General features: G+C 41.8%; 1 protein-coding gene across 4 annotated transcripts in view; it reads left to right on the top strand.

Annotated features, from left to right (window-relative positions):
* The window catches only part of tppp (tubulin polymerization promoting protein), a 48,152-nt gene that overhangs the window by 18,731 nt on the left and 5,468 nt on the right, over positions 1-23,953 (top strand). For 2 of the 4 annotated variants that reach the window (XM_072283448.1, XM_072283444.1), the window contains exons 2-4: positions 1,254-1,561; positions 18,914-19,067; positions 23,580-23,953. In XM_072283448.1, coding sequence (XP_072139549.1) covers positions 1,266-1,561; positions 18,914-19,067; positions 23,580-23,804 — 675 coding nt within the window. In that variant the 5' untranslated portion in view covers positions 1,254-1,265 and the 3' untranslated portion in view covers positions 23,805-23,953. The remainder of the gene's footprint in view (positions 1-1,253; positions 1,562-18,913; positions 19,068-23,579) is intronic. The other 2 variants (XM_072283447.1, XM_072283445.1) reach the window with 2 other exon arrangements.

Here is a 23,953-nt window from a genome sequence, read left to right as displayed (position 1 = left end):
CGTAATCCACCGGTAACTTCAGCAATGTTTGTTTATCTGGCTTGTTAGCTTCTGAAATTGTAGGTCTAACGTCTGACTTTCCAACTGATCTGCACAATGGCAGTGTATGATTACTCTGCACCAGCAAGTCTAGGACTAAGGAATAAAAGGCAGAGAATACACAGCTGAGTCATGGCAGGTTAGGTTGCATCTCTGGAGAGAGAAAAAGTTAACTTTTCAGATTAACAAAACTTCATCAGAAAGTTCAATTTAATATGTCCAGGAACCCTCTTCAACAATGTAGCAATTCCCTCACTTTAAAAATTATATCAGATTTCCAGCATCTGCAGTTGCTTACACTTTGCAGTCATAGGCCAGAAGATCTCAGAAAAGCAAGTAGATTGTTCTAAATGAGCAGAGATCACTATTGACCAAGGGAATATTAATAATCTTATTCTGAATACTAACTCCACCCTGATGCAAACTATACTTAAAGTCTCTCACATTGAAACTTTGTTTCATACGAAATATATTACCACAAAAGACAGTGGGTAAGTTAGAGTTGACTATGCAGAATTCTAATTAGGAAAGAAAGCCAAGGTGTTTGAAAATAATGTTCAATGCAATGTATTATCGTATACGCACTGAGAGCAGTAAGCATAAAGGAGGGGGGCTGGTGGTTCTGGTAAATAACAGATGGTGCAGTCCTGGGCATATTACGATCAAGGAACGTGCCTGTAGCCCGGATATTGAACTTTTTTGCTGTTGGACTCCGGCCATATTATTTGCTAAGCGAAATCTCGCATGCAATTGTGGTTGTTGTGTACATCCCTCCCTCTGCCAACCTGACGTCGGCGTGTAACAGCATTTACACCGTTATAGCCAGATTACAAACCCAGCACCCGAGTGCCCTCATTACCATCTCGGGTGACTTCAACCAGATTACCATGGCTAGAACACTGCCCAACTTCACGCAGTATGTGAGCTGTACAACCAGAGGGGAGAGGGCTCTGGATTTGATGTATGCTAACGTTAAGGATGCATACAGTTCCTCTCCTCTCCCCTCCCCCCACTGGGAAGGTCAGATCACAACCTGGTGCATCTAAAACCCTGCTACGTGCCTCTGGTGAAGAGTTTATTTCAACCAATTTCCCCCGGGATCAATAAAGTATGACTATGTATTAATGCCATAAATATAGCAGGTGACTATTTTGTTTTGTAATGCTCTTTGCTCAAGTATCTAATATTTATCCTTTTTCTCCCCCCCCCACCAGGGCTGGGAAAATATGGCTGAATGTAAAACCAAATCAGTAAGAGGAGCAGCTAAGCGTAACCAGGCGAAGGAGAAAGAAACTAAATGCCATATGTCTGATTCGAATGGCACCAATGGAGGAGCTGCTGCAATGGAAGAACTCAGTGCCCTCGAAGAGGCCTTTAGGAGATTTGCTGTCCATGGAGACACGCGTGCCACGGGCAGAGATATGAACGGCAAAAATTGGTCAAAATTATGTAAAGACTGCAACATCATAGACAAGAAGAATGTGACAACCACGGATGTTGACATTGTGTTTTCTAAAGTCAAGTATGTTCTTCACATGCTGTCCAAACTCTCACCTGAAGTAGTTTCTTAGTTAAGCAAAGCACTTTAAAAGTTACAGTATTTTTAGTGCAACTTGGAGATGGATTATATCTTGAGATCTGTTCAATTTACAATTATTCTTTTTATTTTGGCCATGGGGAAATTTGCTGTACCATTTACACCAGGGTTTATTGTACACTCTTAATAGTCCTTGTGGTGAGCTAGAAGCTGCACAGTCATTCTGGTGAAGATGCTTTACAGAGTGGTCATGTAGGGAACTTGGGTTAGTGTGTGTCTTGGAGGGGAGTCTGCAGGTGCTGGTGATCCCAAATTCTTGCTGATGTTATCCTTTGGGAGCTGCTTTGAGATTAGCCGCTGTGTATTTTGTAGGTGATACTGCGGCCGTAACCACAGTGTATCAGTACTGGTGAGAATATTGTGCAAGGTGATGGTTGGTCAATTGATACAATTGACTACTTGGTCTGGATCTTCACGAGTTGAAGGAAGTGTATTGACCCAGGTTTTTACATGGCAGAAATGCAGAGTTAGGTCAAGCACTGCAGAATATCTGGCCTTTGATCTGCTTTTGCAGCCAGTGTATGTATAGGAATGGTCCAGTTAAATTTCTGCTTGGGGTGATGCTGATAAGTTGATTCTGGGGCTTTTGAAAATGTCGAGAAGCTGATTAGACCATCCTCACTTGTTGGAGATGGTCATTCCTTTGAACATCTCAGTTGAAGTCTGAAGTGTTTCTGGGTGTTTCTGCATGTGAGTATGTATTGCTGCATTATCTTAGCAGTTGTAAATCAACCTAAGCACTATGAAATCATTGGCATGCATCCTCAGTGAATACGTGATGGTGGAAATGTTATTGAGAAAGTGGGTGGAAAATGGCAGGGATTTGTTCTAAGATGATTGGCTGAAACAACAATAACTTATCTTTTTTATAATGAATTTGAATCCATTGTACATCGGCTACAAGAGCAGATCAATGGCCGGGTATTCTGCAGTGCTTTAATCCAGCCAGTAGAAAGTTGTACCCTAATCTCGCTTTAATATTTTTTTAATAGCTTTATCATACTGCATTTGGTTAAGGTGCTTCCATAGTGATGGGGAGGTGATTTGTTGTCTATGTTTGACCAGATGCCTCAGGATTTTGTGGTAGACAGGATTGGCTTTGAGTCTATCACATTGGTAAACACTAAAGCCAGAGCATAAATGAGTGCAAGTTTTCATCCCAGATGGGCCTTGGGGGTTTTACTCCACTACGATTAGTCAGCTCTTCATTCCAAGTTCACTTCACTCTCATATTAATTTGCAAAAAATCTGTTTTATTCAATTTCAACAACACTTACTCAATTTCATCTGTTGTCGGCTACGTCAGTAAGTGTGTAGATGACGTTGGTACCTCAAGAACGGTCATCTCACAGCCCAACCAGAAGCCCTGGTAGCACGTAGGGGAGCACTCCCTATTAAAAGCCTGGGATGCTGCCTTCAGGTCTAGTGACAGAACAGCTCCCAGAGCAACCAGAAGAAACCTCCTCTTGGGCATCAAGAGGGTGAAGGCCACCTACGAGCAAAAAAAAACTGAGGATCACCTTTCGAACAATGATTCGCAGTGTATGTGGCTGGACATCAAGGGCATTGCGGACTACGCAAGGAAAATCAGCGTTAACCGCACGAGTGACTCCTCCCTGACACACTAAATAACTTTATTCATGCATCCAGGCATGCAACACCACACCGGCTTTGAAAGCTACCCCCTCCCAGGTGAGCAGCCATTATCTGTAACAGCAGCAGAGGTGAGAAGGACTCTCGTAAGGTGGCCAGACAGCATCCCAGGCCAAGTACTCGGGAGTGTGCACACCAGCGCACTGAAGTCTTCACGGGCATCTTCAACACATCACTCATCCAGGCTGCTGTCCCCACATGCTTCAAATTGGCCACCATCATCCCCGTACCAAAGAACTCTTCAGAATTAAACGACTACTGCCAATGGCACTGACACCAATCATCATGAAGTGCTTTGAATGGCTGATAACAGGACATTCCTGTCAGATTGAACACTCACCAATGTGCTTACCTGTAGAGCTGCTCTACAGCAGATGCCATAGCGTCTGTCATGTGCGTGGCCCTGACACACCTAGAAAATAAGGACACTTGCCTCAGAATGCTGCTTCTGCATTTCGGTTTGGCATTTAGCATTACTGTCCCGCAGGCCTCGGTGAGCAAACTGCTACTCCTTGGTCTAAATACACCACCGTGCAACGGGCTGTTGGACTTCCTCACGAACAGACTCTGGTGATCAGGGTGCACAGCTGCTCCTCCCTCCCCATCTTCAACACAGGTGCCTCCCAGGGCAGTGTGTGAGCCCATTGCTGTATTGACACCACTTGCACATCCAGACACCTGAGCAGTCACATCGTCAAGTTTGTCGATGACATGGCAGTGGTGTGACCCCTCACCAACAATGATGTGATGGTCGACAGAGAGGTGAGAGAGCTCGAGGCCGGTGACAAGCAAATAACCTTTTCCTTAATGTCAGCAAGACAGAAGAGACGATTATCAACCTCAAGAGAGCTGTACCTCTTAACACGTCCCTTTACCTCGGCAGCACACAGTGGAAACTGCATGCGGATTCAAACTCCTGGGAGTGTACATTGCACACAACTTCTCATGGCCCCAGAGCACATCCTACACAGTCAAAAAAGCTCACCAATGCTTCTACTTTCTGAAGGGAGCTGGACTTTGCACGTCCAGGTTCATGTCATTCTACCGATGTGCTGTAGAGAGCATCCTAACAAACTGCATCGCTAGTTGGTACAGAAACTGCACCGAGGCGGGCAGGAAGACTCCACAATGGGTAGTCAAAACGGCCAATGCATCACTGGCACCAGCCTGCTTGCCATCAAGGCCATACAGTAAGATACTGAAAAAGACCAGTAACATCATGAAGGGTCCTACCCATCTTGCTCGTGGACTGTTTGTCCCAATCCCATTAGGGAGGAGGCTACGTACCATCCATGGCAGGATCACCACACTCACAGTTACTGTCGCCAAGTAGTAAGGGTGATCAACACCTCTACACATTAACTCCACCGTTGCTTTATTATTTCCTGTCAGTCACCTTTATTGCTGTACAATTAGTCTATATGTATATAAGCTATCTTGTGTATTTATGTTTATTGCTTTTTATTATTGTGTTCTTTTGTGATTTTTTTTGTGCTACATCAGATCTGGCGTAACTATTATTTCTTTCTTCTTTACACTTGACATTAAGCAGTCTTGAATCTTGAACTTAATGTCTATCAGTTTTCTCAAGCAGAATTCATCAAACCCTACTGCATCTGGTGATACTTTGGACTAATTATCTTTCAGGAAAAACCTATTCTCTCCTGACCCAGTCTGAACCTTCAAGCGTGTACATCTAAACCCACACCAAAGTGACCTTAACTAGTCCCTGAAACTACTCAGTTGGGTTTTACCAGTTCATCAAGGCAGCCATTAATTTCACAACCATGTTGGATCAGAAAAGGGGTGATTGATAAGAGTCATCCTCACTAATGACAACCATGTCCAGTAATTGAATTTGTCACTTGTGGCCTTTCAGCTGAATTACAGCAGACTGATGTCAACTGCAGGGACATCAGTGAGAAACGTTAAATTGCCCTCCTGCTGTGGCTGTTTTTTTCCCAGTGTTTTAACGGGGTTGACTAGTTTTACTGTTACCTCTTGATCAGCTGTTTTGCTCACTTGGATTTCTTTAATTTCATTGTTTTTATCAGTAGTTTATTTTTCATCTGAGAGCATTTGAACCCAGAATTGGAGGAGAAAGTAGTGGTTAAAAATAAAATGCTGCAGATGCTGAACTTTGGAGCTAAAATCACAAAAAATCGTAACTAAAATCACAGGCAGAATCTCTGGCAAAAGAAGCAAAGTTAACATATCAGGTTGAGGAACTTTCCTCTGGACTGGAAGGTGAGAACAGCACATCATGGGGACTATACCAAACACGATGCTAAAAAGATGTAATTCCCTTCTACCATCTCATGATCCATATTCCTCCATTCCCAGCGTATCTTGTGTGTCTATCTGGAAGCTTATCACATCATGGTCCTACTTCTTCTCCTGGTATCCTGTTCCAGGCACCCAGCACTGTCTGTGCAAAGACAAAACCTGCCCTGCACATCCCCTTTAAATTTTATCCCTCCCACTTTAAATGCTTCTCCTTTCAAGTTTGCCCTTTCTACCCTGGGGAACAAGATATAGCAGCTTTCGGTGAGCTAGAGAGCAGTGTGATTGGTGGTGGTAGGTGGAAGGAGCGGGGTAAAGAAAGAAAAATGGGGAAAAAGATTGCAGTTGTGTGGAAGTTATCACTGATTAAATGACAACACGCGGCAAAATTAAAGAAGCAAAAAATCGGTCCAGGGATGGTGTGAGTGGCAACAACAGAACCATTACCAAGCTGAGAAAATGCAAACGTGGTTATAATCAATAGTTATCGCGACAGAGTCTGGAAGATGAGCTTCTGTTCATTTTGATTAGTCTATTATAGAGGATGGGGACAGAGCACAAGGAATGGGATAGATAACATTGTGCATCAGTCTCAAATATGAAAGCAAATAATTCTAGTGTCCATGGTAAATCTAGGATGGTAGAATGAATCCTTGTTTTACGTAGTGGAATAGCCAAAGATTATTAATGATTTGTTGCTTTATACTAAAAAATATCTTAGAATTCTAACACGAGGAATTCTGCAGGTGCTGGAAATTCAAGCAACACATCAAAGTTGCTGGTGAACGCAGCAGGCTAGGCAGCATCTCTAGAAAGAGGTACAGTCGACTTTTCGGGGCGGGACCCTTCGTCAGGACTAACTGAAGGAAGAGTTAGTAAGAGATTTGAGAGGGGGAGGGGGAGATCCAAAATGATAGGAGAAGACAGGAGGGGGAGGGATGGAGCCAAGAGCTGGACAGTTGATTGGCAAAAGGGATATGAGAGGATCATGGGACAGGAGGCCCAGGGAGAAAGAAAAGGGGGAGGGTGGGGAAAAAACCCAGAGGATGGGCAAGGGGTATAGTGAGAGGGACAGAGGGAGAAAAAGGAGAGAGAGAGAAAAAGAATGTGTATATATAATTAAATAACAGATGGGGTACGAGGGGGAGGTGGGGCATTAGCGGAAGTTAGAGAAGTCAATGTTCATGCCTTCAGGGGGAGGAGCTACACTCAGGTTGGAGGAACAACACCTTATATTCCGTCTGGGTAGCCTCCAACCTGATGGCATGAACATTGACTTCTCTAACTTCCGCTAATGCCCCACCTCCCCCTTGTACCCCATCCATTAATTAATTAAATACACACATTCTTTTTCTCTCTCTCCTTTTTCTCCTTCTGTCCCTCTCACTATACCCCTTGCCCATCCTCTGGGCTTTTTCCCACCCTCCCCCTTTTCTTTCTCCCTGGGCCTCCTGTCCCATGATCCTCTCATATCCCTTTTGCCAATCACCTGTCCAGCTCTTGGCTCCATCCCTCCTCCTCCTGTCTTCTCCTATCATTTCGGATCTCCCCCTCCCCCTCCCACTTTCAAATCTCTTACTAACTCTTCTTTCAGTTAGTCCTGACTAAGGGTCTCGGCCTGAAATGTCGACTGTTCCTCTTCCTAGAGATGCTGCCTAGCCTGCTGCGTTCACCAGCAACTTTGATATGTGGTTCTTAGAATTCTAGTTGGGATATTTCCAAATGAGGCTCACAAGGTTTATCAGTGAATTGTAATGGTTAAGAATAGTCTACACACTTGACAGCATGTCATCTTGAACAAAAGTCTGAGTTTGGTTTAATTCTAAGCTTGCAAAATGTTTCCTGACACTAGTTATTCACCTTGGTTTAGATCCAATCACTTCATTTGTATTGCAAGTTTTTTGTTAAAAGAGGGGTATGAATCTAATTGGGAGCCACCAGTAGCTAGAATTTATAATCACTGCATTAATGTGGTGATACCCCAACCATTTTGGATACTGATACTGAGCCCTAACAACTGCATTACATTATTGGGGTTTGTGTTGAAAAGTATTTTGGCTGCTGTTCTTCCAAATTAGAGGTCAAAAAGTTGTCCATGGACTCTGATGTGGTTAAGCATCTATCTGAACAGCCACTTTCTTCAGGCATGTTTTGGAAATTAGCTTCATCAGTTAATCATTAACATTCAGCAAACAAGTTAAAAATAGATTGAGAGATTGAAGGGAATAGCTTTTTGTGGAGCAGGAAATATTGAAAATCAATACACTATCTTGAATCATCAACATAGTTGTGTATTGTAAATTAATCTGTGGTTTAAAGACTATTGAAAGATTCAGATAATAAAACCTTGAAAATAAGGGCTCTTGGTTAGTCCATTTTTAATTCCAAATTTCTTAAACCTGCTGCTAGAAATATGATGTATGTATTCTGCATTTATTTTGATGCCTTGATACACTTAGGGAGCTCCCAAACTTTCCCAAGTTATGACTTCAGTTTTACAATGCATGAGTTAGCATCAGAGTTTAGAGGATAAGGATTTGCTCTTGAAATTGTCTGAAGCTATAAATTTAGGTCGTAGAGTAAACTGTGAGGCAGAAACAAGGAATCTGTAAAGGGACAGGGGTTAGATTAATAAATGAAAAGGTGGAATTTCACTTGGGGAATTAGAAGCCTATTCCATTTGGTAGGGGAAAGTTCTTTTTAAAATGGCAATAAGCTTTTAAGTGTTGGTGTTTAGTGTGGTTGTGCCCTTGAATGTAAAACACAGGAAGTTACTATGAGCAATGATGTAGGCAAAGTTATTTTGGCCTTCATTGTGAGGAGCTTGGAGTGTAGGGCAAATGAAATCTTATTGCAATTGTACAAAGCTTTGAAGTGAATATGCGGAAAATATTGTGCAGTTTTCTTCTCTGAACCAAAGGATGGTGATGTGCACCATTGTAGCTGGTAAGCAATGTTCAATATGTTAATACCTGGTTGGGAAACAGAACAAGATGAGAGGTGGTCTTACAGAAACAAAACCTGAGAATGCTTACAATAGTAAACACCACGCAGCTCTCTCCCCAGAGAGTCTGGAATGGCGGGGAAGATTGTTGGTGATGGTGATCATAGGATGAAATAACTTGGTAAGATTATTTAGCTCGGACAGAAAGAAATTTGCTCCATTCTGTATATACTGACTCTTTCACCTCTGATCCTCCAAGGAGGACTGGCTCATGGACCTCTCTTTTCCTTCTCCTGAAGGCAATAATCAGCTCCTTGGTCTTGCTGACACTGTGTAAGAGGTCGTTGTGGCACCATTCAGCCAGATTTTCAATCCTCTTCCTCTATGCTGATCTGTCACCACCTTTGACCAAGGACGGTGGTCTAACCTGCAAACTTGAATATGGCATTAGAGCTGTGCTGAAGCTCATAGTCATTGGTATAAAGTGAGTAGAACAGAGGGGCCATGCACACAGCCTTGTGGTGCACCTATGCTGATGGAGATTGTGGAGGAGATGTACCGATCTGAACTGACTGGAGTCTGAAAGTGAGGAAATCGAGTGAGGATGAGGATCCAAGTGTACAAGGAATTATGGCACACAGAGTTGTGTGTGCTTTTGCTTTTGCTGCTTGTGTTCTTAGGTTTTTAATTCTGATGCTCAGGAAATCTTCAGTTTGGTGTTCTTGTCTTTATTGCTCTCAACTTTTCAACAAAACAAAATGAAAATTGGATTTACATATTCAAGAAGGTAGTAGCAGTAATATAAAATTGCTTTAGTTTGAATTTGGAGTGTTTAAATAATTATTCTGATGAAAATTGATTCTAAACATATACAATTAGCTTTGTTGAGACTAGAGAAGCTGTTCAGCAATCCTAGTCAATAATGCATTAAAAAAACAGTTCAACAATATTTAACATTGAATTTCATACAATCATCGCAAGCCCCAGGACGTCCCTACAGAAGTTCTGTAGGGTATTTCCTGTGCCATAGGCAGCTGTGTCATCAATGCCGGCCTTCTATCATGAGATCTGAAATAGGAATATTTTCTGATTGCGCCATTTTCAGTTCCATTCTCAACTCCTCAGCAACTGAAGCGGACCATGGCTGCTTTTAACAAAGCCCAAAATGACATTCAGGCATGGCCTCAAAGTGCCAGGTGATAGCTACCTTCAATAAGACGATGCCTTGACCTCATCTTTGATGTTGTCATAGATATCCATGTGTCACCCTTGGCCAGAAACTCCACACAAATTACGGGTGATTCAGATGTTGGGTAACATCTAGTGCAGGGGTTCTCAACCACTTTTATCCCATGGACCAATACCATTAAGCAAGGTGTCTGTGGACCCCAGGTTCAGAGCCCCTGCTCTAAATTCACCTGATGCCCCAGGACCTTTCCAGTATTTATATGGTACAAGTATGGAGCATGAGAAAGTGTGCAATTTGTGTTAGTAACCAGTCTTGCTACTTGGTGCCCCTTTGGGTCTCTTCTCTAAGAAAAGTGCATAGGAGAGGGTTAAGAAGTTGTTCACAAGAATGATTCTAGGAATGAAAGGGTTAATATATGAGGAGTGTTGATGGCTCTGGGCCTATATTCACTGAAGTTTAGAAGAAAGAGGGGAGATCTCATTGAAACCTATTGAATATTGACAGGCCTAGACAAGGGAGAGGTTGTTTCATATAGTGGGGGAGTCTAGGACCAGGGGCCAAAGCCTCAGCACAGAGAAGAGGAGGAATTTCTTTAACCAGAGGGTAGTCAATCTGTGGAATTCATTGCCACAAATGGTTGTGGAGGCCGTCATTGTGCATATTTCAAATGAATGTTGATAGGTTTTTGATTAGTAAAGGTGTCAATGGTTATGGGGAGAAGGCAGGAGACTGGGGTGAAGAGGGATAAGTGACAGGATAGAATAGTGGAGCAGGCTCAATGGGCCGAATGGCCTAATTCTGCTCCTATGTCTTATGGTCTTATATGTCAAAATTTTAAAATTGCAGTGTGAACTGCTAAAAATGGATCTTAAAAAATGTTACCTGGAAGTAACCGAGTATTAATGAGTTTTGAATGTTACTGGCTTTGACGATGTATTACTCTGTAGATTGCTGTAATGACTGGCTCTCATTCAAGAGAATTCTTCTTGCCCACACAGAATAGTAGTTCAGTATGAATTTGACAGGCCAAATGGCCTGTTTCTGTGCTGTAGTTCTGAGACACTAAAGCATGTTCTGTTTTGTTCTGTGTATTATTTTGAGGTGATAAGCAGTGCTGTCTTTATTTAGTTATTTTTAAACTTTTCTTGTTTGTAATTTTTAAGGCTGATTTCTTGGGAAGTATAAACATTGACACTCCCTTTTTGGTAGTTCCTGCTGCTGTGAACTGAGGATGGTTCTACTTTAAGAGCTATTACTCTTCAAGAGCCAATTGCTATTATATTTCAGTACTTAAGAAGCTGGAATGTGAGGTTTGTGTTTATAGATAGAAGTAAAGTATGTAAAACCAAAGACCTCATGCTAGAACTTTATAAACTAGTGATTATGCCTTTACTGAAGAAGTGTGGAAAATTCTAGATGTTCTATCTCGGGGAAGATTAGAAGTCTTGGGTATAAAGGAAGCTAGTAAGGCTGAAAATGGTAAAATTAATTTCATGGAGAGAGAAGGTGGAACAGTGTAGTGCTGCAGTTTTTCAGGATCCTGTTGAAATTTTCAAGATGACAGACATTGTGTATTTAATATTTCAGTAATACTTGAGTAATGTAAATATGTAATCAAGAATGCTTAACGTAATTACAGATTGTATTGTCAAAGTACATGAATGGCATACATCATTACGCCGCCATGTCTTGTGTGCGAGTCTCACGTACAAAGTAAAACCAAACTAAAGAAGATAACACACTACTTCACAGCTCCATGTTTTCTCATTCAATTAATTTTGTGCGTTAGTGTTTCAAAACATGACAACAGGTTTCAATATAGAAAATGCTTTCCTTCTGATGCATTGTTTAATCAGTGAAGGCCAGGAATTCAATGATATGGGGCCTGGAAATCCTTTTTTTTTGGTGGATAACTGTCTGATCTGGAATGTTCTACTGAATAATGTGGTTATTGTAGAAATTTTCCAAGGGAGTTGGACAAGTGTTTGAGGAATGCGAACTCTTGGGGTATTGTATGAGTAGCAGATTGCGAGTGCAATGTCTATCGATCATTTCCGTTTCCCTTCATATCGGCTAACAAAGGTACAGGACTGACAGCACCTTCACATTTCTGTAAACATGACTGTTTAGAGTGTGAAACAGTACAACACAGGAATATGACTGGAGTTCACAATGTCTGTGCTGAACTTGATGCCAAATTAAACTAATCTCTTCTGCCTGCACACAATCTAAATCGCTCTGTTCACTGCATATTCATGTGTTTATCTAACTCCTGAATACCACTTTTGTATGTTCTTCCACCACTATCCCTGGCAGTGTGCTCCAGGCACCTACAACTTAAAAAAAAATGCTCCACTCATTCCCTTTAAATCTCCCACCTCTCACTTTAAAGCTATGACTTTTAGAATTTGATATTTCTACCCTGGGTAAAAGATTCTAGCTGTCTATCTTATTTATGCCTCTCATTTTATAATTATCTGTTGGGTCTTTCTTTCTGTACAAAAATGAGTCTCAGAAGTCATATATGGTGACATATACACCCTGGCCACTTCATTAGGTGCAGGAGTGGAACCTGGTGTAGTTTTCTGCTGCTTTAGCCTATCCACTTCAAGGTTCAGTATGTTATTTGTTCAGAGATGCTCTTGTAACACATGGTTATTTGGGTTATTGTTGCCTTCCTGTCAGCTTGAACCAGTCTGGCCATTCTCCTTTGACTTCTCATTAACAAGACATTTTCACTCACTGCATGTTTCTTGTTTCGCGCACCATTCTTTGTAAACTCTAGAGACTGTTTTGTGTGAAAATCCCTGGAGATGAGCAGTTTCTGAGATATTCAAACCTGCCCGTCTGGCACCAGCAATCATTCCTTTGTCAAAGTCACTTAGGTCACATTTCTTCCACGTTCTGATGTTTGGTCTGAACACTAGCGGAAACTCTTGGCCTTGTCCGCATGCTTTTATGCATTGAGTTGATGTCACATGATTGGCTGATTCAATATTTGCATTAATGAGCAGGTGTACGTATTGAAGTGGCCACTGAGTGCATGTACTCTGATAATAAACTTACCTTGAACTTCAGCCTCCAGTGCTCCAGAGAAAACAGTCTACGTTTGTCCATCCTCTCCTGTTAGTTAATACCTTCTAATCTGGGTAGTATCATGGTAAACCTCTGTAAAGTCTCCACATCATTCCTGTGATGGAGTGGTCAGAATTGCACACAATACCCCAAATGCAGCTTAACTGAAGCTTTGTACAACTGCAACAGGACTTCCTCACTCTTGTTCTCCATGCCCCTTGTGATGAAGACAAGCATGCCGTATGGCATCTTTACCATTCTATTCTGCTTGTATTGTCACTCTCAGGGAGCTGTGGTTTTGTACCCCAAGATTCTTCTGTACATCAACACTGTTAAGCATAGTTCCCCAAACATCTAGCTTCCCAAAGTACAACACTCAGCATGCCCAGTTTAAACTCCACTTGCCACTTCTCTGCCTATAACTGTAACTGATCTATAATTGCTGTATCCTTTGTTCTTCAGTGACCATAACTTAATGTGTTTCATCTGCAAACTTAATAATGAGCCAATCAAAATTTCTGTACTGGGATATATATTATATTACAAGCAATAGAGGTCCCAGTACTAATCCTTCCGAACAGCACTAGTTACAGACCTCCAGCCAGAATAACACCTTTCCTCCACCACCCACTGTTTACTATGGGCAAGCCATTTCTCAACCTAAACTACCAATTTACCATGGATTCCATGTAAATTATTCTTCTCTGTGAACCTACCACAAGGGCCCTGTCATGTCCATGTCGCCAACATTCACCACCCCACCCTCAATCATCTTTGTCACATCTTCAAAAAAAAGTTAAACTTTGTAAGGTATGACCTGCCCTGTTCAAAGCCATGCTGACTTTCCCAATTAATATTCAAAGTAAATTTATTATCAGAGTGGATGTAAGTCACCATGTACAACCCTGAGATTCATCTTCATGCAGGCATTCACAACGGGTACAAAGAAACACAATAGAATCTTTGAGAAACCGCACATAACAAGACGGAAAAACAACCAATGTGCAAAGAAAAGACTTTGCAAATACAAGAAAGCAATAAAAATTGAGAACATGAGATGAAGAGTCCTTGAAAATGAACGCAAAGGTTATGGGAACAATTTAGTGTTTGAGTAAGTGATGCTATCCCCTCTGGTTCAGGAGTCTGCTTCTTAAACAAGGGGGTAGAATAACTGTTCCTGAATGTGATGATGTAAGGTCTGAGGCTCCTTCTGGGTGGCAGCAGCATGAAGAGAGCATGGCCTACTAGTGATGTGAGGGACATTGGCTGAACATTTCCTGGATTATACCCATTTCCCTTCTTGAACAAAGGAACAACGTTGGCTACTTTCCAGTCCCCTGGGACCATGCCTGTTGCTAGTGAGGATACAAAAGTCTTGGTCAAGCAACCAGCAATCACCCCTTCTGTCTCTTTGAAGATACATTTATATATCCCATCAGCCCCTCAGTAGAGCAGTGGGCTGAACTTGCATCCTTGAGGTGCACCATTGTTGATCATCAGCAAGGAGGAGATATTATTTCTAATCCACACTGACTCTGTGGTCTCCCAGTGAGGAAGTCAGGATCCAGTTGCAGAAGGAGGTACAGAGGCCGAGGTTTTTCAGGGAGGAAGTAAAGGATCAAGTTGCAGAGGTCCATGTCGATTAGAACTGAGGATCTGATTGATCTGAATGCTATAATCAATGAACAGCAGCCTGACAGTACCATTCTCCAGGTGACTGAAGGCCAAGTGGAGAGCCAATGAGACTGCATTTGCAGTGGACTTATTGTGGCAATAGGCAAATTGCAGCGGGTTCAAGTCCTTGCTTAGGCAGGAGTTGACTCTGGCCATGGCCAACCTCTCAAAGCACTTCACCACAATAGATGTGAGTGCGACTGGGCAATAGTCATCGAGGAAGCTTACCCTTCTCTCCTTGGTCTCTAACTACCCCCTTTTTTTAAAAAAAAGTATAAACAGAAGCTGCCTTGGGATTTTCCTTAATCCTACTTGCTTAGGACATTTTTTTGCCCACCCTCCTTTGGCCTTCCTAATTCCTTGCTTCAGTTATTTCCAGTTTTCCTGATACTCTTCAAAGTCGCTGAGTTCAGCTTTCCAAACCTTGCATATGCTTCCCTTTTCTGTGTTCCTTTCACTGTTGTGGGCTTTTAATAAGGGAAACGATCGCTCAGTTTGTTTTAGGAGGAAAAAAAGTAATGTATCTGTTTTTAGGCCGCGATGATCTTTTCCCAAAAGGTTGAACAGCAGCCAAGTTTACTTTTGACATGGAGAGAATGGTGTAAGTTTGGAACTCTCCAGATCAGCTCTTTCACAACCTTGGGGTTACCTGTATTCTGGCAATTAAAAACCGTATCCTTGATTTGCTTTCCTAATTTCCATTGTAATATCACTCCTCCACTTTCTTTACGTTTCCAGGTCTGTTAACGTATTAAGCTCTAGGTATTTTACACAGCTCTCCTTTTTGCCTTGTTTTACTTGCACCTTGTTATCCAGAGCACTCCAGATTTGGCCGTCCCACTCTTTTCTCTTTTTGGGAATATGTTTACCTGGAATGCCTCAATCCATTCTTAAATGCTTCCCATCATTCTTGAACTGAATTACCTTCAAATTGAATCAGCTGATCCTATTGAAAGGCAGACCAGATTCGAGGGGCTGAATGGCTCCTATTACTTATTGTTTTATGGCTCTGTCAGTCTATTTCTGATGAATCTATTGGCTTGAGACCAATTTGAAACATTTACTGTTTTTCATCTAGTCCGTTTATCATAACTCTGTTTAATCTAAACAAGTTAAAACTCTATCTAGTGTTGTCTCCATATCACGTTGCTGGGCTTACTACACTTGACTAATAAGTTATTTGTTCTGTATGAAGTTTAGGACTTCTGTGCTCTATAACTTTTACTATGATTGTATTTCATGAGAGGGATTGAATCTATTCTTACTCCATCTGTATAATACATTGCTGATGTAAATCTCCCTTTTTTCCTTTATTTTAACCCATGAGGCTTAATGCCTGCTCACAGCTGTGATAACTTTTTTATCCCCTTTTCTAAGCTCTCTCCCTGAAATGTAAGTGAACCCACTAACTAGGAAGTTTAAACCCAATTTAATCTGTAGATAAAAGTGCCAAAGGTCCGAAAAGGAGGGAAACTCGATGGGTGATAGAGCTAAAGGAAAGCCTGGCAGTGATGAGCAGTCAAAGCTGGAGCAGGAACCGTTTCAGGTTCTGCAGTAGAGAAGTACAGAGTAATTGGCATCTGGGGCATATCAGGTATTGGAGGTAGTTAGGCAAAAATATCTCAAGGCTGTGCTCATGAAGTGGGGAAAGACATTTAGACAATACATGGAGGATAGAAGATGTTTAGAGGTTTATGAGCCAGAGGCAAGTGGGGCCAACTTGGATGTACACCTTGGTCAGCATGGAGAAGCTGAGCCTGTTTTCTGTATCGTATAACTTTAAGACTCTAAGATACAGATCAAGGCTTCTTCTGTTGATGCAGGGCTTGTTAGAATTGTGGAACTTTAACATTTTTCCAAACTTTGAAACCTTTAATTTCTGTGTATCTGAACGCACTTTTTTTTAACTGCCTGTAGAGAGTTTGTACGTTCTCCCTGTGACTGTGTGAGTTTCCTCTGGGTGCTCTGGTTTCCTCCCACATTCCAAAGACACACCGGTTGGTAGGTTAGTTGGTCATTGTGAATTGTCCCGTGATTAGGCTAGGATTAAACTGGGATATTGCTGGGCAGTACAACTTGAAGGGCCGGAAGAGCCTAATCTGTGCTGTATCTCTGTGGATGGATATCGCAGCCTGATGCTCTGCAAGTACACCGACCTCAAATATGTATCTCTGAAGCCAACTTTTTTGAATAATTTGTGCTTGCAAGTGAGCTTAATCTCTCCACTCTCCTCTGAAACCTTGGTGTCAATGCTGGAGTTTCAAAGCCTTCCCTTGAAGTGGATCGATTGAATGTAATTATTAGTCTATTCCCCCCCCCCCCCCGTTTTTCCCTGCCGCATGGAGAAGAGCAGAAAATGCAGCAAAATGTTGCAATTTGGAACGTGCTCCCTGAAAGTGTGGTGAAAACAATTCCAAATGTAAAATTTAAAAAGGAACACACACTTGAAAAGTAACAAAAATAGATAGATTGGAAGAAACTGGTAGCTACCTTCTTTCAAAGGGCTTTATGATGGCCTGAATGGTCTCAATGTACCCTAAGATTTTATGAAAAGTTGGTGATTAATCAAGATTCTGAAACACTAGTTGTGACACTGCCTTATGGATCTTTCTACTCTCCACATTCTGTAGGAATAGAAATGTCATACAAGTTGTACTGAAATTAAATTACTTAAAGCAAACCTTGCCTAGTATTGATGCTTTATGATGGGCAATATAAATTATTAAACAAATATGGCTGTGTGGCCTCTTGTTTGGAGACTGGATTGTATATTCTCGGATAACAGTACTTGGGGAATGTTGAACATGGTGACAGCTTTTGGGTGAGATGTTGTATCAAAACCCGGTTTACTCTGGCAAGTGGCCATAAAAGATCTCTCAGCAAGACTTTGAAATAGAGTAGGTGAGTTCTGGCCAGTGTCAGGACCAATATTTATCCATCTCACATCGTCACTAAAAGCAGATAATCTGCCTACTTATTTTATTGCTGTTTGTGAGAGATTACTGTGTGTGGGTTAACACTATGTTTCAAAGGTACTTGATTAGCATTAGGATGCATTGGGATAGTCTAAGAAGGTAGAAAAAATTGACCCTGAAATTCAGGCAAATTTGGTTAAACAAGAAAGGAAGTTAAAAGTTAAACTTGCAGGAAATTATGAGAACTTCCATTTGTTATGTCCAAGGTTTTCCATGTTTTTGGAGAAAAATCCTGATATTACTTTAGGTGCAATACTACTCAGTTGTTCAGATTTTTGGAAGGGAGATGCTCGACGTGTTCTACTTGTGTCTGAAAAGGGAGGGGTTGCCACCAAACACAGAAATAAACTGATCTCACGGGCTCACTGTAAATATATCACAGGGCATGCTGCATGTGTGCAGTTAGACTGCCTTCTGACCTCTTCTGCTTGCAACTCAATCCACACTGCCAGATCCTCCCACAAATAAGAGCAAATCTGCAGATGCTGGAAATCGATCCAAGCAACACACACAAAGTGCTGGAGGAACTCGGCAGGCCAGGCAGCATCTATGGAAAAGAGTACAGTCAACGTTTCAGGCCGAGACCCTTCGACAGGACTGAGAGTCTCGGCCCGAAACGTCGACTCTACGCTTTTCTTTGGAGAAAATCAGAAGTCGAACTTTTGATCCTCGATTTGACTTTGAGAAAAGGTGGGGTTCTTTTGCCCGCCATTATCATCTGATTTGAGTTAATTAAGATGGTTTCCTTCTGATTCTTGTTTAAGGGGATTTGAGTTGGCGGATTGATGTTTTTCTTTTATGGAAGATTGTATAGCTCCAGGGTTGTGCTCCCAATGGTTTTTTTTTCTTTTCATTTTTTTTTGTTAGCAGGGTTTTTTTTGTTTTAGTTAGTAGGGGTTCTTTTTTTTTCCTTTTTCCAAAAAAAATATTCTTAACACTTTATTTTTTTCTTATTATTATTGATATATTGTTTAGCTTTGTTAATCAGTTATTTGGTAATTTAATTCCTCATTGTACATATTGACATGTTGACTTGGTTTCTTTAATTTTTTTTTGTTGATCTTAAATAATAATTAATAAAAAGATCTAAAAATGAAAATGACTCTGTACTCTTCAACAGATGCTCCTTGGCCTGTTGAGTTCCTCCAGCATTTTGTGTGTGTTACCAGTCAGTTCCTCCCTCAGCAGACATAATTAAATCAGATCATCTGGTCATTATTTCTTCGTTGTTTGTGTGAGCATTGTGAAGATTGGCTGCTGCCCTTCCCTGTGCAGCAATGGAGACAAGAGTTTGAAATTACTAGTTAACTATAAAGACCTTGGGGATGTCCCAGTGGTTGAAATAAATTGCAGATATGCAGGAATGTTAAAGACTGGGCAATGAGAGATTGTATGGCACCACTGAAGTTTTGAAAATGGTAGGAACTGCATTTTATTGTAATTGTTCAAAATGTCATTTTTATATCTGAAGCTCTGTGTTTCAGGCCAAAATCTTTTAGGACCATCAACTTTGATCAATTTAAAGATGCTCTTCAAGAACTTGCGCAGAAGAGATTTAAAGGAAAGAATGAGGAGGAAGCAATCCAAGAGATCCACAAGTTGATTGAAGGAAACTCCCCTCTAATAGCAGGGGTTACGGTATGTTAAAAGTTTGTTTTCTCAGAACTGTACTGCATGATCCTTTGCAACAATTGACATCCCAATCAAGAGAAAATCTGCAGATGCTGGAAATCAAAGCAATACGCACAAAGTACTGAGTTCCTCCAGCATTTTGTCTGTAATTGACATCCTAAAGTGATTACCCAGCTATTATGTAAGGGATTGGCTGCAAGGAAGTGTAGCAGCAATTGCTGTCCCACTGAAATCTATTTTTAAATTGTGGATCATGGATTTCACAATGTTTATTTTAGTGGAATCTGATATAAAGACTCTCTCACAGTTTTGACAGAATGTGATGATAAGAGCAGCAGTATATAATTTTTACAAAAAATTGGTCTTTTTTTAAAATAAAAACTTTTACTGCTATTCCTTCTTGGTGTGGCCATCAAACCCCAAACACTCAACCTCCTCCTTCGCAAAAAAAAAACACAGCAACAATAACATCAAATCCCCCAACCCCTACCTCGCAGAAAAGAACAACAACAATAGCATCAAACCCCTAACACCCGTCCCTCACAAAGAAGTAATGACAATAATGTCAAATCCCCCAACCCCACCTCCTCGTAGCAAAAAAAAGGTGACAATAACATCAAACCTCCAATCTCTTTCACACAAAAACTCAGATTGCCCACGCAGAACAACACCAACAACATCAGACCCCCAGGTACTCAACTCCTCCCTCAGAAAAAGCAACACATCGACCGCCTGCCAATCGGCAACAAGAAAGAAAACGCCTCAACTGAAGGAGACCAATATAAATTACACTCCAATAATCCCACAAATCTCAGAATATCATAACATAGTTTGGGAGAGCAACTGCACAAACTCGGTTCTTTTGTGCAAAGCGACCGCCAAGTCCTTATGCCACCAACCCGGTTGTGGACCACCACCACCACCATCATGGCCTCCGTTGGGAGCCGCTGACTTCCTCTGCATTTGCCTTGATGCCTCAATGCTCCTCAGTGCTTCCAAATGGAGTTGATCATAGTCTTTGGTCTTTTCCATGAGGCAGCTCGTGTTCTCGGCCCTCTTTGGGACCCTGTGTCTGGTCTTGTCCACAAGTCAGCTCGTGTTTCTGGTACTCTCCGGACACGGCAGAGTGCTAGATCATTCGATTGAACTCCAAACTGCACGCCACAGGCTCCAGCAGTTTCCGTAACGTGATCAAGACAGAAAGAAGAAGCAGAAGACGTAAAGAATGTGAAGTAATTGAAGAGATCGGCAATCTGGAAGATGTTGCCTGAGGAATTGTTGTTTGCTGGCACCATCTTGACCGGAAGAATCCAGGTGGAGTCAAATGTAAATCAGACTAAGGCTGGCAGGGCTTTTCTATAAGGTACTTGGAGAGAACCTGCTGGATCTTTATGACATTCCTTTCAGTTAATTGTACTACTATTTCATGGTAAGATTTGAACTGTTTTTATTTTGATTATTAGTCCATACTCATGGTTAACATTACCATTACATTATTACTTGGGTCTGAAATCTAGGGGTGACAGTACTGAGGAAGAGCTGCACTGTCAGAGGCTTATCTTTCAGAGAACATGTCAGTCTGGGATCTACCTGCTCAAACAGCCCAACATGCCCTCAGAACTCCCTGAAGACTAGTGCTGCTTGCGGCACCTTGGGTTCACTTGCATAATAACAGTGAGGGCATTAAAAATTAATGAATTTGCTCTGAGGCATTTTGGGACATCCTGCATATTTAAAAGGTGCTATATAAATGCAAGTCACTTATTGTTCTATTTGCTGAAAGCTCATAACAATTGGATTACAGAAATTAACTTGGCATTAATTATTTTAACAAAATATTTAATTTGCTCATCAAATTTACCGTTGTACAATGCATATGTTTATGTTGCTGTTCATAGTACAAGGCACATTATTAGAGTTGCATGAGATCAACGTGGTATTTTTTTTGTCTCTAATAAATGTTCGTCGGGATTGAGAGGTTATTAGGCAAATCCCAGCCCCTCCGTGTACAGTGGTAGGAGGTCCCTCAGCTGTGGCCCCCCATCAACTGCAAAGGCAGGAGTTGCGCAAAGCTTTAGTACACCTCGGCCTGTGGTTCCAGACCCTGGAATGTGTCAGTCTGCAGCATGCAGCTCCAGGCAACTCCTTGCACCAGAAAACCAGCAAGTTTTGCACACACCAAACACCATCGTCATCCGGTTGGAGTATGTTTGCGCCCCCCACCCCCGCCGTGTCTCTTGTAACACGGAATGCTGTTACGCAGTTGCTCGTGTTGGAAAAAGAGACACTGTAACCAGCCTCCAGGAGATGGCTTTCAGAATGACTGTCGTCGCACTTGGCCCAGAGCCTTCAGTGCCAGGGAGTACAGGCTTCAGCACCCACTCAGGCAGGGTGCTCCAGGTTCTAAGCACCCTCTGGTTTAGGGGTTCCTAACCTTTTTTACCATGGGCCAATACCATAAAACAAGGGATCTGTGGACCCAGGTTGGAACCCCTGGTCTGGATAGAAAAACTACTTCCTGAAATATCCTTTTAATCTCCAAATCCTCAGATTAAATCTGTGCCCTGAGATTAAAGCCACCTCTTCGAAGGGGAAGTGTCTCACTACCTAAACTCTAGCCCTGGTTATTTAGTATACCTTAATCAGTAACCCATCTTCCACCTCCCCCCCCCCCCCCCCATTCTTCACTGTTCCAAAAAGAACAGGCCTAGCATAACCAAACCCTCCTCAAGACCGAAACACAGTGAATCTCCCTCAGAATCTTCTCTAGTGCGGCCGTCTCCTCCATGTAGGCTGGTGACAAGAACAGCATGCATAGTTCCAGCTGTGACCTAAATAATGTTTTATACACCTGTACTATACCTGTGCTTATAGTCTTTACTCAGCTATTGAAGACAAATATTCTTTATAGCTGTTAATCACCTTATTTAGCTATGGGCTGGCTTCAAAGACCCTTGGACACATAACACTAAATTCCCTGTCTTCCACACCCACACAGTATGGATTTGAGCTCAGCAAATGTGAACAGTGCATAAAGTATACAAATGAGGTGCCAATGGAACATTGAACTATTTGCAAAAAAACAAGCTGAAAAACAATTGACTTGCATTTTATAGTCTGGGGGTGGGTGGAGGGGCAGGAAAGAGCTGCTCGACGTTCTCGGAGGGTCAAACAGCATCTGTGGAGAGAAATGATAGTCAAGACCCATCATCTGTACATTTTATTTTTTTGCTCCAGATTCCAGCTTTGCTGGTCTCTTGTGTCTTGCATTTTAAAACTGGTGATATTTAGAAATGCACAGTTGTGTGTATTAGAGCACAGTTTGTGCATAGCAGGCTCTCACAAATGGCTGTAACAGAGATGGAAAGATACTTAATGTTTCTTTAATGAGTCAGTTGCCACATGATGAAATTGTCTGCTCTTCAAAATAATGTCAAAGAATACTCAGTGGACTCTTTATTAGGTAGATCTGTCCATCTGCATGCAGACATGGTCAAGAAGTTGAGTTGTTCAGATCACACATCAGAATGGGGAAGATTCTGGTCACCGAATTATAGGAAAGATGTCAATAAAATTGAGAGAGTACAGAGGAGATTTACTAAAATGTTGCCTGGGTTTCATCTCATAAGTTACAGAGAAAGGTTGAACAAGTTGGGTCTTTATTCTTTGGAGTGTAGAAGGTTGAGGGGGGACTTGATAGAGGTATTTAAAATTATGAGGGGGATAGAGTTGATGTGGATAGGCTTTTTCCATTGAGAGTGGGGAAGATTCAAACAAGAGGACATGAGTTGAGAGTTAAAGGGCAAAAGTTTAGGGGTAACATGAAGGGGAACTTCTTTACTCAGAGAGTGGTAGCTGTGTGGAACGAGCTTCCAGCAGAAGTGGTTGAGGCAGGTTCAATGTTGTCATTTAAAGTTAAATTGGATAGATATATGGACAGGAAAGGAATGGGGGATTATGGGCTGAATGCAGGTCAGTGGACTAGGTGAGGGTAAGAGTTCGGCACGGACTAGAAGGGCCGAGATGGCCTGTTTCCATGCTGTAATTGTTATATGGTTAAGAACTGTGATCTCAGTGACTTTGATCATGGTATCATGATTGTTGCTACCAGACAGGGTGGTTTGATTATCTTTGAAACTGCTGATCTCCTGGGATTTTCTCTGGCATCTATAGAGAATGGTGTGAAATACAAAAAAAATCCAGTGAGTGGCAGTGTTGGTGATTAATGCCTTTTTAATGAGAGGGATCAGAGGAGAATGGCCACATCCATTCAAGCTGAGAGGAAGGCAACAGTAACACAGATAACCATGTGGTGTGCAGAAGAGCATCTCCGAATGCACAAAATATCAGACCTTGAAGTGGATGGACTACAGCTGCAGAAGACTGCACTGGGTTCCACTGGTGTACCTAATAAAGTGGCCATTGAGTGTATTTCTCATTGTCTGAGAAGAAAGACTACTTTCCAGTCCTGATGAAGGGTCTTGGCCTCAAAAGTCAACTGTTTATTTCTCTCCATAGATGTTGCCTGACTTGTTGCTGTGTGTATTGCTGCAGGAAGACAAACAGGAAACTGTTGGAGGAGCTTGGGGTCGATCAGCATCAGTGGAGGCAGGAGGTGGTTGCTGTTTCAGGCCGAGATCCTGCTTCTGTAGCAGTTTGTTTTTGCTGCTTTATTTTAAATCTCACAAAAATCTGTCAACTTTGACCATGCAGCGTTTCCTCAGTACTGCAAGGAGCGGCTGACCTAGATTTTCTGCTCCTCCTGTAATTGGACCTGAATGCATAATCTGAGATGAAAGAATGCTTTCAAATGAGTCAAGGCTGAAGTCCCAGTAAACACCTGCCATATCAAAAGTTCCGTTCTATGGTAATGTTTTTTTTTATTGGTCTCC

Source organism: Mobula birostris, chromosome 19 (assembly GCF_030028105.1).
Source record: "Mobula birostris isolate sMobBir1 chromosome 19, sMobBir1.hap1, whole genome shotgun sequence".
Classification (NCBI taxonomy): Eukaryota; Metazoa; Chordata; class Chondrichthyes; order Myliobatiformes; family Myliobatidae; genus Mobula; species Mobula birostris.
Note: the sequence above shows the minus strand (reverse complement) of the source record. Positions and strands in the feature narration are given on the sequence as shown.